We start from the raw sequence: 16,282 nt of genomic DNA, 5'->3' as shown, positions 1-16,282 counted from the left end.
GCAGTCAAGATTTCCTGTCCAGCCATGAATTTTTTGTATCATACAGGATAAGGCCATGGGAAGTGATGGCAGTGGCCACTGAGAGGCTTGACCTTGCCTCACTGGGTTAAAGTTAACCTTTGTGGGTACCTCTCGTAGACTCCCTGCCTCAGTTCCCCATAGCACAAGAATAAAAGTAACTTCTGTACCTCTGAGGTTTAGCGTCAGAAAGCAGGGAAACATTCAGTCTCTGGGATAATGCCCATCTAAGAATTTAAAATAAAGTATTTGTTACTGTGCCTGCTAATTACAGGGATAAGTGTCACTGTAGCAGTTTATTCTGTGTGGCCAAGCCCTGTGTCTGACTGAAGTCCCACCAGCTCCAGTCAAAGCCTACAGCTGTTTACCCATCCCTGGATGCTCTGGGGGAAGGTGGATGGAGGCCTGGATCTGGCACAGAGGAGAGCCAAGCACTCGCTGTCAACCCCTCGTCTGTCCTTGGGAAAATGTCGTGTCGTGCCTCTTCTGTGAAGCTAAAACCCATGAAAAGTGCAAAGTGTTCAGACACTGACTGCACTGAGGAAGGCTGGATAATTAGGTAGAAAGACAGACAGACTGGAAAGTCAGGCCTTTATTTATTTTTTTATTTCAAGTACGGCTATATCCTTTCTTCCTTTCAACACATAAGGTCATAAAGGCATGACCATGCAATCAACAGTGATTGAATAACCATGAGTTACTGTCTGACACTTGAACTGTACCAATTAATCAAAAGCACGACTGCATCAACTGTGAAATAAAAATACATTTTCGTAACCTGCCCTTAAACTCCCTTACAGTTTACTTTGCAAGTGGGGCAGGTTAAGAGCATTATTAGTAACTGCAACCTGTTTTATAGGTTTTAACCTTTTTCTTAACATCAACTCAATATCCTTTCCTGAAAAGAAAACAGGAATTTACTGAAACAAAAAGCCTTTAGTGCGAGTTCTCTTTCTTTGCTTAACATTAGAAGCTGCTAAGTGTTAAACTTGTGCAAAATAAATGTTTTCCTTACCTATAAAAAGGAGTTAAAATATTTTATCAATAACCTGTTTTTCCCTCTTTTCTCTGTGCATGTACTACCTATTAAAATTTAAATGTAAAGAAAAGTTCATCCCATCTTCCCTGTTCACATGTTTCTTTTACTATTCAAATGCCATTTGAACATGGCACATTTTCTATACGTCTCTTGTAAAGATTGCACTATTTGGTTTTGACACCCAAAGCAAATTGTTGCTTTACCCTATACATGCCTAAAGTAAATAAGACTGTGAGAAGTTTCCAGTTTGCATAGAAAAGAGTAGTTTCATGAAATGTTTCTTTTCCAATACATTAAATTGTTCAGATTTTATAACCACCAGCTAGAAGAAAGCTTGGAATTGGAAGAACTCCAGTTTCCATGAGACTTTGAGTGAGCTGCCTGAGATCACGCATGTCAGATCTCTTGCTCCTACCACCATCCCTGCTGCTTTTATCAGGTTGCTTATTTGAGATATTCCTAGTGAAAAGAATAGGAATTTTTGGTGTAAGCGTAAATCTTGTAACCATGACAATACTTATCACCCTGAACTCTGTTAACAAATAAATGGTAACGGAAAAGCTATGAAATATTGTTCTTGAGAACACACTATGAATGCTTGGGTAACCTTTTTTTTAAGGAACCCATTGCATTTCTGCCTGTTTTAACTAATGAGGTCTTTTATAGAATCAATAATGTAAAAGAGTTGAGATCAGTCCCATCCCTTGATACCTTTTCCCAATTAAGGCAGTGGATCATTGTATTAATAATATTATTTAGTGACTATTCAGCATTTTCAGTCTGGTGAGATACTGTGCAAACATTAATTAATCCCCACCAAAGCCCTGAAACCTCACTAGGAAATATTAAACCCCTTTTACAAATAAGGGCCTGGAGCCAGAGATTTTTCAGTACCAGAGAGATCGTAACTTGAAGCTCCTTGGGACAGTGAGAGTCTAGAATAATGAATGGCCCTGCAGTTAGAGCTACCTTAAAGAATATCATCTGTACTCTGCCTTGACTCAGGGCAGTTATTTTACTTCTCAAGGAAAGCCCTTTCTGTGCTTTTTTCAGGAATGAAGGTCTCTAGCAGTCCTTCAGACTGAGGCTGTTCATACAAAATAATTACATAGTCATTGGAGGGGAGAGAGAGAGCCCATTTCCATAGCCCAGTGATTAAAGTATCCACCCAGATTTAGATTTCTGTCCAATGAATATCTAACTTTATACATGTGCAACAGCAAGAAAAAGTGGAGACTGAGAAAGATCTAATAGTTTGTAGCTTTTTCACTAACGTTATGTTCAGTTCATGGATTTGAACTCAATTCTTCAAATAACAGAACACAACACCAGGGGACAGACAGACAGATACGTCCCAGCTGTCTGTAGAGGTGTTAATCACTAGCACAACTGTAACTACAGAGCTCGTCTACACTGAACTTAACTGACTATCCCAAAACTTTTATAAAAGTCTTCCCAATTTCCATCTTCCGTAGTATGCTCCCTCTTGTTTTACAGTGATTCTTTCTAAGGGAGAATGGGACATCATATGTTTTTACCTTACTGATGGTATCCAGTCCACCTATTCTGGCCATCTACAGTTTGGCAGCTAAGTCAGGAGGAGAGGATTTCCTTCTGAAAGTATTAAAGCCATCCACCTCTCTCCATTCATTACCTAGCGATCTTTGGTACTTACTTTCAGTGGACTCCAGTAGGGACCCAAAATTTAGGAGCAAGGACAGATCTCTCCTTGCTTCTAGCATATTTTTTCTTCAGTCCTTTGGCCATAAATAGCTGAAGTTTTTGAAAGCAGCTTGATTTCTTTGTAGTCTGGCTGAGATTTTATTCTTGTTTTTTACTTTCCTTTTCCTCATTTCTGTTGACTAATTCCCCAACTTCTTCCTAATCAAGGTGCTGGATGATTGATCAGTTTAGCGCATATCTTTGTGCTAATCTTTGATTATCTATTTCATATGAGGGTCCTCACTCCTGTAGACACCTGACATTTAATACTATTGACTTCTGCATCATTTACTCTGGTTTCGGAAATCCTGCGGTTCTTTCTCAACCAAATGGGAAGGAGAACAATTTTGACATCCTTCTACGGCATGATTCATCTCACCCTACGTTAAGCTTCTAAAGTAGGCCAAATCTGCTATGTCCTAGAAAAGACTCTCACTCTTCATTGACTCTAAAGGAAGTCCAGATATCTACAGTTTAGACATCTACATCTGAATTACTTTCCAACTGTTAGATGAGATGAATTCTACCTCAGGACATCTGAGCTCCTTTCTGTGTCCTGTGAAATGGGGCAGCAGGGCAAAAAAAACCCCAAATGTCCAAGAAGGCTGAGAGATGTGCTCGTTCCATGACTCCTCCATAGGATTCACTTGTGAGATTCCTAGGGAGCCTCATGTTTAACTGTATCTTCCTTCTTACACTATTTTAATTAAGGCAGAAATTGTCTTAAGGTTCTTCAGTCTCTTCCTTAACACATCCTTCTGTCCAATCTTTGGAACTTATCCTATAGCTTTTTTTCACTTGTTTTTAATATTAAGTGAACAAACAAGTCCAATACAGATATTTTTACACTGAATGTTTATGGAACTTCCTGACTTGAGTGTAACTGAGTGGCAACACTACTTGTTTAGAAAATCCTGTTCTAAGAGATTATTTAAACATAATGATATCCTCTGCCTGAATTCATGCTCCTTGTTCAAACTGTTCATTTTTTTTCCTTAATATAGCAACTATGATTTATCTTCCTATCACCGTGCAACAATAAGGTCAGGGCGAGAGTTTATAATATTCTTGTCAAATACAAAAATATCCTACTAACACAAAATAAACTGCTGCAATGTATTAACATGAACATATGCATAAAAGGAGAAAAATTACTGTTACACTAACTTCTGAAATGTAAGTACGCTCACTTTGAAGAAAGGGAGCTTTAACTAGCAAACACACAGAAACCATTTTCCATATTTCTCTTTCAAAAATAACCACATAAAGTAATTGCGTATAAATCAAAGTTTTGATGGATTTCACATAAAACAGTGACAATCTGAATATGAAATTCCAGGAACAGAAACTCATTTTGCACAATCTAAAAGGTATAAATCTGGCTACACTGAAGCCAGCGGGACATTTTACTACTAGCTTTGTGAGACAGAGGTATCAAGATTTCACTCATGGGCTCTAGGAGTTTCTGATTTCTTCTTGCTTCTGTTATTTTTTTAAATTTAAAAGGTAACATTGAAAACTCTGTCTGCAATTATTATGTTTTCTAAGGGGTAAGACAAAAAGAAAAAGACAAAAGAAGGAAAGTTGATAATTTCCTTGGATACCTTCTTTTGAATTCTTGGTTGCGTGGATGTTACCCAAATCTGACGTTTTTCTGCTTTTGATTCTCTAACCTTATATAGCAGGTGAGAAATTCCCAGAAGGCTTGGACTGAGAGGTTTTTGGCCACTCTCATTAACACCAGCTGGTGCCATGCCTGCTGTGGGCTTTGTGGCTGGGGAAAGGCTGTAGCACAGAGCAGCCTCCTGCCTCCTCACCCCCCAGCCTCGGGATGTACAAGCAGTACAAGTTATCTGAGAGATGATATCTGTACCTAGCTCCTCCTCTGGCGTCCCTGGAAAACTGAAGCCCGACTTGAGCAGATCGCCACCCTCTTCTTCTGAAAAGACAGAAACAAAGTAGCTATTTAATAACTCTGATATTTTTGTATATCCAGACATAAACTCTCCACTAGTTTTTAAAATCCACTCAGTGATACCTGTTACCATTCAGTATCTCTGATACTGTGAAGCTGTTGAGGTGCTATTATCTGCACTATCTATTCCTCTTTGCCAGTTGTTCTAGTGTTCTTCCATTTTTTTTTAATTTTGCCAGACATTTTCACATCATTAGTGTCATAATATTCATAAATGCCTTTTTTTAAAACATTCTTTACATTGTTCTTTTCAGCTTTGCTTAGACACATTGAATTCTCCTGCCTTTTAGCCTTAATGTATTTATTCCAGGAAGAATCATGATTGTCAGTCCTCCAGCTGTACCTTTAGCACTTCCCAACTCTGATGATAATAATGCCACTCAGGATTCTCGGGCAACTTTCTTTACCTTTTCTTCACAACCATTTCGGTTCTGCAATTCTGAACTCTGATAATACTGTGCTGGTGACTTTCTCCTATCAATAACATTTACTTTTGTGCCAGAGGCAACTTCTGTAATTCTGGAAAAGTACTTAAGCTCAGCTGATATGTCTATGCTGTATGAATGCAGCGAGGTACGCAGGAACCTGCGGAATGGCCTGAGCGCAGCTCTTAGCTACCCTGCCTATATCGCTTTCAGAATTGCAGCTTGTTGCCTCTGCATTGCGCTCTTGTCATGCTGGCATACAAATTAATTTGGACCTGGCACCTAGCTCAGATATTTATAACATGGAGCTGCATATGGAAAATTGGGTCAGTAACACTTTCTTAAGCTGCAAGATTGGCTTGAGAATACATAGATTAGGATACAAAATATCACAGTAATGTGTTTCATGTAAGTACACAATACTATCTTTCACATTTTTTTAAAACGTTTTTGCCCTGTTATCCGTATTTGCTGGTGTCTCAGCTGAGTGGAAGTTGTTCGAGTATATACAGCCTTCCACTGTACTCTTTCTTACCATCTGTGTGTGTTACAAGCACAGACACCTCAAAAGAGCAGTGCAAGAATGGAGTACTCCATAGCCTCTCACTATACGTTCAACCAGCAATTCTTCAGTGAAAGACAAAATCAGGTATTGCAGACCATGCTTCTGTAGTGCATGACCGAGAACTGATGACTTCTAAATAACTCACATCGGTTCATGTTCCTCATATCCTCAGGCAGACATTCCGTAAGTTTGAACCAACTCAGACTTTTCTTCCCTCAATCCCTGTATCAGACAAGCTGGTTTTTGTGGTTCAGCTTACAATAGACACACTGTTTTACCTGTTTCAGTGCTCCATTTAACAAATACATGCATTTTGCATATTTCTTGGTCTTGGTTGCACTTTTTATTTGTACTATGATTTTTTCCCAATTATCTCACAGCAAGCAAAATGAGTGAACGTACTAATGTGGATACTCTCAAACAATTGTTCCTGGTTTTGACAATTCATGAGGTTAAGAATAAACAATTGATAACAATGGGTAGCATAGCACAGATGCTGCATACAAAATAAGTCCCGAGGATGTTAAGAATGTTGGATAAGCTGAGCTGTCAAATAAACATCTTGTTTATAAACTCAATTGTTAAATAAACTTACTTTGCTAAAATACAGCCTACTAGAGATCTCGTTAAGTGATGGATAAAAAGTCATACACAGTTTAAAAAATGACTGCCATATGAATTTAAATTAAATTTCATTTGGAGAGGTAATGGACAACTCTAATTAAATAAAAGCACAAATTAGGCAGTTTCCATGGAGACTTTGCTCACGTGATCTGCCTATATAGTATAACTCATATGCCTCTAATTTGGCTGCACAGGAGCAACGAATCAAATGAATATTCTGAAGGATCTTTAACTTTCATGTAAGTAACTAGGAGATCTTACTGTTAACTTCATAATAGAGAAGCTTTACATTGAAACAGTAGGTTTGTATTTTTGAAAAAGAAGCTATTAATTTATTCCAAAGTTATATCATGTACCTATGTCCAGAAACACTTATAGAATGATCCAAAGAAAATAAAGTGCATAACATTATTTCTCCCTTGCAAGAAGTCAGCATTATTCTCACAAGCTCTGCCTAAAACTAGACTAAAATTTTAAGGGTAGGCTAAACTAGACTAAACATTTATGGGTTTGGCGTGTTTGAGAAAAAAAGAAGAAAATAAATTTCCTTTTCAAAATGAAGGGAAAGGTCATGCAATGGGATCTGTAGGTCAGATTCTGACTTTGCCGTAGTCCTGTGCAAATTTGGACAATACAGTTAATATCTTTCTGCCTCAATTATCCAGTATAATTAGGACTAGAATTCATTTCTTTCTCATAGCTATTCTGTATGAATACATTCATTAGTGTCAGTGAGCCTGTTGTCTACAAGAGCCTATAGAGAGCACAAAAAAAGTTAGAATTTCCATCCTGCAAAAAAGCTGTATTCTGTTTTGAATAGGGTCAATTGCAAACGTTTCAAAGGAACTTAGAATTCCTTTGTGATTCCCTTAGGTTTATGAATCTGCATGAGGGATATGAGTAGCTTTTAGTGATTAGTTTACTTCCTAAGCATGAGGACTTCTTATTTCTTTATATTTTATGACTATACCTATTCACATCTCTAATTCATTGTTTAGACTGTCTTTTCAAAAGGCTACTGTCAGCCCTTGAAGAGATTCAATTTTTGTATTCTGCACTTATGAAGCATAAATTAATCTAAAGTCTCAGTGGCTCCTGCAGTATTACAAAGACAATCTTTACGTGAGGTTGAACTGTACTTCAAAGTCATATTATTCCTTCAGCAACAAACATACATGACCTTTGTTTATTCAGTTTACATTTTTCCTAGAAATTACCATTTTTATTATTGACCGTGGAAATGAAAAGCATATCTTTCATTCATGAGCACAGCAGCAACCTTCATATCTCATGGTAATGAAGTCAGGCAGATTATCACAGAATTCTCGTGCATGCTGAAATTCAAGTGTCATAAAATGTGTGCATTCATTTTATGTCATTCACCTCCTCTATCTCATAGATCCATAGTATTTCAGCTTGCTCTTTGTTCAAGGTGGGCCTACTGATAGAATGTTCTACACCAGTGGACATAGAGGAAAATGGTAGTCTTAGCATGGAATGTTTCGATGGGCAATGAATTGCAAAGATGAGATTATGAAAATACAACGATTTACAATTTAAGGTTTTAAACAATGTACGGAACACACAGTCCACAGACAAGGGACACAATTACTAGTTAAAATCCCTTCCCAATATACAAAGTACTGCATCACAGACTGGTCTAAACAGAAAGCAAAAACCTGCCTCTGAAACGGAAAGTAAAAAATAGTGGGAGAAGTCTTCACTCTCAACAGGGCTCAAAATAGTGACAAAAAATGATGGGCTATAAAGGGGCAGAGATGTCTGCTTCTGTGAAAGCTGAATGTACAGTAAAATGATGCTGTGATCTACAAAAACAGGAGAGCACAAACTGTCATTTACATATAGTATCTCATTTTCTTTTTAAAAAATGTGATGGATCTATCATGCATCCCAGTGCAACACTGCACAGATGACACTCAAGACTGTGATAGGAACCGTTCACAGCTGAAGTTCGCCAGACCTAAGCTTGGAAACATTAGGAGACATTGCTGAGCTGGAACCAGCTTGATAGATCAAGACGGCGCATTCAACCCTGGGGCTACTACATGTACAGTGGGAACTGACATGGGCCAGCGCCAGAGATCAAGCTGGCATGGCACAGCTTTTGTCCTCAGAACAGGCTGGGTGTCTGTCAGGAGCGCGCCCTGGCTTGTGCTGTTCCTTGCCCTGCTAAGGAGACATTACCTAGGGAAGCGCTGGTTGGCATGGGCCAAATCTGGGCAAGGGTGTGCGCTGTGGTAGGGATGATTGCTGCCATTGCTCAGGCATGTGGTGTGTTCCCGATGAGTTACAGTACAGAGGGAGCCTTAGCTGCTTCTACTCAAGTTTTCTGTGTCTAGAGAATAGGTTACAGTCCAACGTAAATCCAAAATAAAACTGCTGAAGGCCACAGAATTACATCCATGTAAAACTTGGGTAAAGGAGATGCAGCTAATCTCTTGGGGGTCAATTTTGAATCGTGCCTGAGCTGCACTTGGTACTGGATTGTGGGTCAGTGGGATGTTACTTTGTGTTCTGGGTCAGGGAAGTGAAGCTTCCGTACAAACTAATGGACACACGCTCTCTTCTATCCTGTTTCTGTCTTCCTGTGGTCTAAGTGAGCATTTTGACAGTCACTGCCCAGAAACCATCTGATATCGCTGCTTTCCCTCATTTCGATAATAACTTTACCCATCCTTCAAATTTTATCACCTCAGTTTTAACCTCTCGATCTACTATCTGATCCTGACCTATCAGTTTAAATTCTCTTTCTTCACCTGCAAAGTCTTGCACCAAGATATGTCTCTATATTGGCCTTCATTTTTTATGCATTCATTCTGACCTTAATAACCAGGCATGCTGTTTCCATCTTCTAATCGTAGTTCTTCCATAACCTATCCATCCACCAAATAGGCCCCCGTCTCAGTGGACTTGTTGCTCACATAATTTAAAAGGCTCACATCAGCAAGACTTATAATCAATTAACTGCCTTCTCCATCACAATATGAGAGCAAGACTGAACTACAACTGATATTGAACTTCTCAGTTCATTGGATTTTAATTTATTTATTATTGGCCTGCTCTGGACCTCCCACCGATTTTTTTCTATGTGTGCTTTTCTTTCAGCCTGCAAGCTCCCTATGGTAGCTGTTCTTTTAGTTCTGTCTTATATAGCACCTGGCATATTAACTCTGACAACAGATGAAAGAAAACACAGGCCCTAAAATGCCTGGATTAAACAGCAGGTGCAACTTCATTTGATCACATAATTACAGAGCATAAAATGTGTCCAGAGTATGAATACAGGACTCTCACCATATCACTCCATGATCTGAGAAAACCAAATTGCCTCTTCCAGACTAGAGATATTTAGAGATCTAGAAGAGATATCTCCTGTACCTCAAAGTCCACCAGCCTGCTATCCAATTAAAGCATTTCTTGCAGGTGGCCTTTGACCCTAGCCAAAGATATCCCCAGTCTGTGGGGATATCTCAGTGATATAGGGTATGTATCACTGAGAACTGTCATTAGGCTGATCCTGACCTAAGGGAAATGACCAAATGCATGCACGCCTGGGTGCCGTTATGGCCCCCTCACCCCTCCTGGGAGACAGCCAATTGACTTGGTTTGGACCTTCCCCAAATGGCCAAAATCACTCGTGCGATCCTATTCCTTTTCTCACCTGATCTCCAAGAGGTTACATCCAATCAATATTACAACATCTATATAGTAAATTAGGCATGGGGAAGGTCCATTTTCTGGCCATAAGGCCAACTGACGTGGTCTAGCCATATCTTCCAGAACAGGCTGGCTCCATCCAAACTATTATTGGGAATGGTCCCTTGCCCGTGCTAACTCCCTAGTCAAGCCTGGGAATTATTTGGGACAGTGAAAATTAGTTGGCCAAGCTTAAAACTAAGACAGGGACCTCTCTAACCAACATTATAAATAATCAAATTCCTATTTGTTGGGCCTTTGTCCTGGCACTGTTTGACTCACTAGTACAGATGTAGCCCAGGTGGCAGTATTGTCAAATATGATATTCTTGTGCATTGTTTTGATAGTATGCTGGTGAGCAACAAATACACAGAAGCACAGCAGGGCTAGGTAAATTCTGATTGAAGTAAAAATTAAAGACGATAGTAGGAGATTTAAAGTTTTTGAGGTTTCTTTTGCAAGAGGCTTGTGTGAAAAGTATTAACAGTAAGAGGAAGTCATTGTTTAATTAAGTTGCTTTTGGTTTTCTCATCACACCCTCTCTTTTTTTGTTCTTATTTTTTCTCACACACACACATAAAAGTGTTCCTGATGGATTCGGCAAAGATCTGGTCATCCCAGTATGCTGGCTCCAGCACTGACCCAAAGTGGATGCTGCTGGAAACAGGGCAAATACGTAGATTGGCTAGAATACCTTTCCAACTTCCTGCAGTCAGCACTTAGGGGACTTCCTGAGATGGAAGTTTAATCTAGAACATCATTTTTAATAGCCACCAACGGATCCATCCTCTATGGAGTCATCTAATCTTCTCTGAGCCCATTTATACTGATAGCCTCTACCGCATCCTGTGCCAATGCACCTCACAATTTAATTATGCTTTATTTGAAAAAGAATGTCCTTTTTGTTTGTTTATCAGGATGCCTGATAATTTAATTAAATACCCCTAGTTCTTTGGTTGTGAAAAATAATGGGTCATTGATCCCTATTCACTATATCATTTATAATTCTGTAGACATCTACCATATCCCTGCCTCAGTCCTCCCTTTTCCAAACTGAGGAGTCAATCAATTTAGTATTTTATTATGGCAAAGCCATTCTAAACCTTTCATCATCCTTCTCACTCTTCTCTGTACATTTTTGTTACTCTGCTATGCCATTTTCAGACACAGCAGCCAGAAATTCAAATGGCTTTATGGTATGGGTTTTTCCAGCAGCATGATGCGCTTCTCTGCTTTTTTTCTGTTTTTTTTTTTTAATATTTTCTTCTGCCCATTTCATAACTCAGAGAATTCATTATTCATACTAAATTGTGCCCAAGAGAGACAATTTGTTTGGCTTTCCAAACACAAACACATTTCTCTTATATATTACTCTAACAAATATTGAAGAATCCCAGCATTTTACTTAGCTCAGGTTACTACCAAGACTGCTAAAACCAAACAATCACCCTTCCCACTCCCAGAAGGTGTGGAATTCCTGCTTTCTTGCTTTCATCCAGCCTGTCCACTTTTATATAGTGTAGTTCCAGAGAGCAGGACTGCAAAACCAGGCTTCAGCTATCAGAGAGAGTAGCCAGGCACACAGCCTATTAAATCAAGGAGAGGAAGCTGGCTGTGTCCCTCAGGTCCTATTTTGGAAAAAGCATAAAATGAAATATATTGCAGGGGATCACACAAGCTGTCAGGGGTCATCTTGGTCTTGGCAGCACCAGCTCCTGCCTCCCAGCTTTTGGCAGCTGAAAATCATCCACAAAACACAGGTTGCCTTAGCAATATTGTGGTGATCACCCTGAAAGGCTTTGGTTCCCCACAGCAGCCTTTTTTGAGCTGGCCAGGGTCGTTTTGCTCCTTGGAAGCCTTTCTGAGCTGCCTTATCCCTTTTACCCCAAAGATCTGCAAGTTCCTCTTCCCTGCTCCTCTTCAAGCAATAAATGCAAAAAGGTGTTGGATAATGCTGTGGAGTGTTAAAGCAGATTCACTTTTCAGTCATTCTAGAATTTAAATGACTAATTCAGTTAAAGAACTCTGTATCTCCTTATCAAAATTAACAAATGACTGCAAGTAAAAGGAGCAAGCCAGTGATTACACATTGTGTTCAGACACAGCTCCATGTGATCGTGCACTTCAAGCAGCCTAGGAAATTCCTAAAAACCCTTTATTCCTCAATTTTTCTCAGCTGAATGACTGTGTCAAGCTCCTGAATGAGGCATTTACCTTTTATTGCTTTTCAGGATCTGTGAGAGGAATCCCAAATCTTCTATATTAAAAAGTGGGAATATTAAAGAATATATTAGATAATTATTGTGAATAATGACCCGTGTTCTGTGAGCCCAAGACTTCTGGATACCCCAGAAAAACCTTTAGCTCTTCCCTCCTACAACTTTTCAGAATCCATCCTTTTTCCTCCCCCCAGGCAAAATGCAACAACTGCCTTTTGTATGCGTTCGTCTTCCACCTGCTGTGACAGCTCTTGGAAGGACTTGCAGCTGCTTCCACAGTGGACACCTGAGGAGGTCCAAGAAGTCTATGTTGGGCCTTGGCAGACAGTAAATAGAAAATGCAGGTCAGGAACACAGTTAGAATGATTTTGCACAGCTGCAAAGGCTTAACTGTGGTGTCAGAGAAGGAAAAATGCTTACTGAGTCTATCAAAATACCTGAAGAAATTATATGAAAGCATACTTAAAAGAGGCCAAAGTGAGGAATAATGCCAGGACAAAGTGTAGGACAAAGTCCAGTAGTGAGAGAGGAGGATACAAGTCAGACAACTTCGCTTACACCTCTCCTAGAAATACACAAAAAACGTCCCTGTATTCCCCTGGTTTGTGAAGAGAAAACACAGGTTCTTTGTCGTACTGGATGGGTGTAGATATTTAATAATTTCTTTCTATCTTCTGCATATGCATGGAAAATGGAACAGACATTTAGAAAAAATAAACTGTAGATGCAGTTAGTGTTTTCAATATATTTCAAATGCACTTTGAGGAAAAGCATTTCTTTAAGACTCACCTTTAAAATGACCGAGATCTCTAATGTTAAACTACAATTGACAAAACGCGGGTTTTGTAACCTTTCCATTTTCAGGTTAAAACTAGATGTGCTCATACTATATTTACTTTACTGTTTGGTAAAAACCATAACCAGATCTACAACAATTATTGCTAGCAGGTCATGGCATTCTGTTTTTACAGCTTTGTTTTACAGTAGGGCAAAAGGTCTGAGCACTGCCCCCATCTTTCAAATGTTCAATAAATAAGATCTTTTAACATTAGAGAACAACTGTATTCGTTACACTGATCTGGGATATATGATGAGTCATAGTGGTTACTGGTTTACCAAGGCAGGAGACATTTAGCATGAAAAACCTTTGACCTCGCTGGGATGTGAGGGCAGATTCAGCAGTTCCACTGAAAACTGAAATTAGCTATTAGTAGCTGCAGCCGTGAAAACCCTCAATAAGGCCTTTTCACATTAGGTGGTGAAGCTCTGTATTACCAGAGATGGGACGCATATGGGTTTTTTTGTATGTGAAAGGTTGAAAAGAGAGCAGAGGGAGGGCTCAAATATATTCATTCCTACACAAGCCAATTTTGGCGAGGATTTCTGTGAACACTTAAATGCTGGGGTGGTATGACTGACAGCTGATCTTTTTTTATTTAGTAAATATGATTACATAAAATATAATACGTAGCTTCCTTTTGGCAATCTAAGCAGATGTGGAATGCCAGTATCTTTCAAATGAGCCATTTTTCCCCCTCAAAAATAGCAATAACCAAAACAAGGTTGCTTCCTAGGAAGAATCATGGGTATGGAGCAGCTGTAGCAGGCAAAGACTGATGGATCAGGATGCCTGATTTCTTTGTCTTAAGTTTTTATCATCCTGTGGATAATAAGTTATGCTCAGTGCCTCAGGTCCATCCTTCAGACTTAATGTATTTTCCAGTGATTGGTCATTAGTTCCTACAGCCCCCCTTCACCTCCTCCCCCCAATGCACTTGCAATGCAAGTCTTGCTCTCTCAGCTGCTTCCTTTCATCTTTGTCATCTTTAACCAGTTCCCTTGTCCCATATCCCTCTTTTTTCCATATCAGAAATCTACTTTATTTTTTCTTCTTTTTCCTTTTAACCCTCCCCCACCACACTTTCCTTTCTTTTCTTCCTCCTCTTCTTCCAACCTCAGCCATAATACTACAGAGGTGCAAGTAATATGTCACAGGTTAAAGCTCACCTGAAGATTTTGTGCATGCATGTGTACTCCCAACTATATGCTCTGCTGAGTTATTTATACCACAAGGTCTTTAATGAAGGACTGCAAGTGATTAGAAACAGCCAAGAAACTTTTCCCTTCCCGTAGCAATTTTCAACTACAAATTAAAAAATCCCAACTTAGAATTAACTTAAAATCAATAAAATTGTTAAGTGAGAGTCTAAAATGAAAGAAACTTCTATATTTTCAAAATAATTCCATACAGTTTTGACCTTTTTCACAAGTTAAAAGAGATCTGAAGCAACACATGTTCAAGCTGGAAAAATGAAACTTCTAAAAATGTCAAAACGGGGTGTTTCGACAATTGAAAATCCCTTTTTTTTCCCTGCATTTTTACTTACAGAAAGAATTTGTTTGGAACTGACCCATAAACAATTTCAGCTTCAGGAAGGTTGTGCTTTACAAAGAAAAGGCTTCTGCCAGCTACCTCACCACAGAGAGCTTTCTCACTAATGCATTTGTTTAGCACTCTGCACAGTGGGTGCAACCCTCCTCAGATCCTTTCTGGTTGCTCTAGAAACCGTGTAATATATAGCACGTATTTTTGTGATTGCTTAGGATACACAGACACACTGACATGTTACATTTTAAAACCAATTACACCGGGGCTGAGGCGGACCTTTCTGTTTGTTGCTTGTGACATTTGACTACAACCTGTGCAGCTGCTGCGTTATTTGGACTTTCCCTACGACACAAACAGAAATGAAGGTGAAGGAGAATCAATTCTGTGTGTGGCCGGTGAAACTGGAAAGCAAAATGATAAACTGTGTATTGAGGGGTGGGCAGAATTAATATTTAGGATGTTGCAAAAGGGTGTGCAGATGCTTAGCCAGTTCCTAATCCTAAAGTTCACTGGATTGATCTCACCAGAAGAGATGAATTTTTCATTTCATTTCCCAAGCATAGGCTTTTCACTGAAGCACCTTGGAGCCTGGGCACCCTTGTCTTCTACTGTTAATGGAGAGGAGCGGGCAGCTCGGGCTTGATCACTGTCCAGCCCACCTCTCCAGGGACTAAGGGGAGTGCTGTGGGGCTAGGCTCTTCACCTCCATTCCTCCGTTGACGGCTTAAAGCAAAATGACATTAAGCCGGATTGACATGATTAGTTAAAAAGGAATTGAGAAACTGAACACAAATATTTGCTCTCTCAGCAAAGATGTTATTTGTTCAGGTCACCTCCCTATCTGCATTTATGTTTGTAGCTGCTACACTGGGAGGGGGACAACCTAAATTTCTTCCACATTTAGGTGTTGCTAATCCTACTTGAGCTACCCAAGTAAATTAGTTTCCAGACCTTGCTCACTAGAAGAATTTCTCACTGAGGTCTGTATGTGGGCAAATCCCTGTACCCATGCCGAGCTAAAGTCACTGACATTATGCACATGGGCTCTTTCTATTCCTGTACCTGCAATACACTAAAGGTACCTTGGACAGATGTCAGCCCGGCCTTTTCCTGCCCTGGCAACAATGCACAGTCAGGAATACATCCAGTTTGTTCTTTGGAGGAACTCACACAGCTGACAAATTAAACAAAAAACCTGTTTAGTAATAATGGCTTAGATACCTGATCAAACTTTGATCGTTTAATGTGCTTAAGCATATGAGCTCTGCTGGTGTAACTATCCATCTGCCTGTAAGGTAAGTCCAATTAGTTAAGCCATAGCCTGCGGGGAAAAGTACCTGAAATTAGCTCGTATTTGCTAATAGTATAACAGTGTAAACAAGTTCAGTTACCAAGGCTCAGCAGACACATGATCGCTTGCTAAGCTACAGCAACCCAATGGTGCAGCGGGGCCCTCACTTTGATCTGGTAATCACGGACACAAAATATACAGGATCTAACACGTCATTGAATTTACAGTTACATTTTGGGCAGTATCATTACCTTGAACACAGTATCTTTCAATTGTAATCTGTTTTTGCACAATCTTA

The 16,282-nt window shown here is 39.5% G+C and overlaps 1 protein-coding gene across 1 annotated transcript in view; it reads right to left on the bottom strand.

Annotated features, from left to right (window-relative positions):
• The window catches only part of DLGAP2 (DLG associated protein 2), a 478,821-nt gene that overhangs the window by 97,757 nt on the left and 364,782 nt on the right, over window positions 1-16,282 (bottom strand). The window contains 1 exon segment of the mRNA XM_075498032.1: window positions 4,653-4,718. Coding sequence (XP_075354147.1) covers window positions 4,653-4,718 — 66 coding nt within the window.

Source organism: Mycteria americana, chromosome 3, assembly GCF_035582795.1.
Source record: "Mycteria americana isolate JAX WOST 10 ecotype Jacksonville Zoo and Gardens chromosome 3, USCA_MyAme_1.0, whole genome shotgun sequence".
Lineage (NCBI taxonomy): Eukaryota > Metazoa > Chordata > Aves > Ciconiiformes > Ciconiidae > Mycteria > Mycteria americana.
Note: the sequence above shows the minus strand (reverse complement) of the source record. Positions and strands in the feature narration are given on the sequence as shown.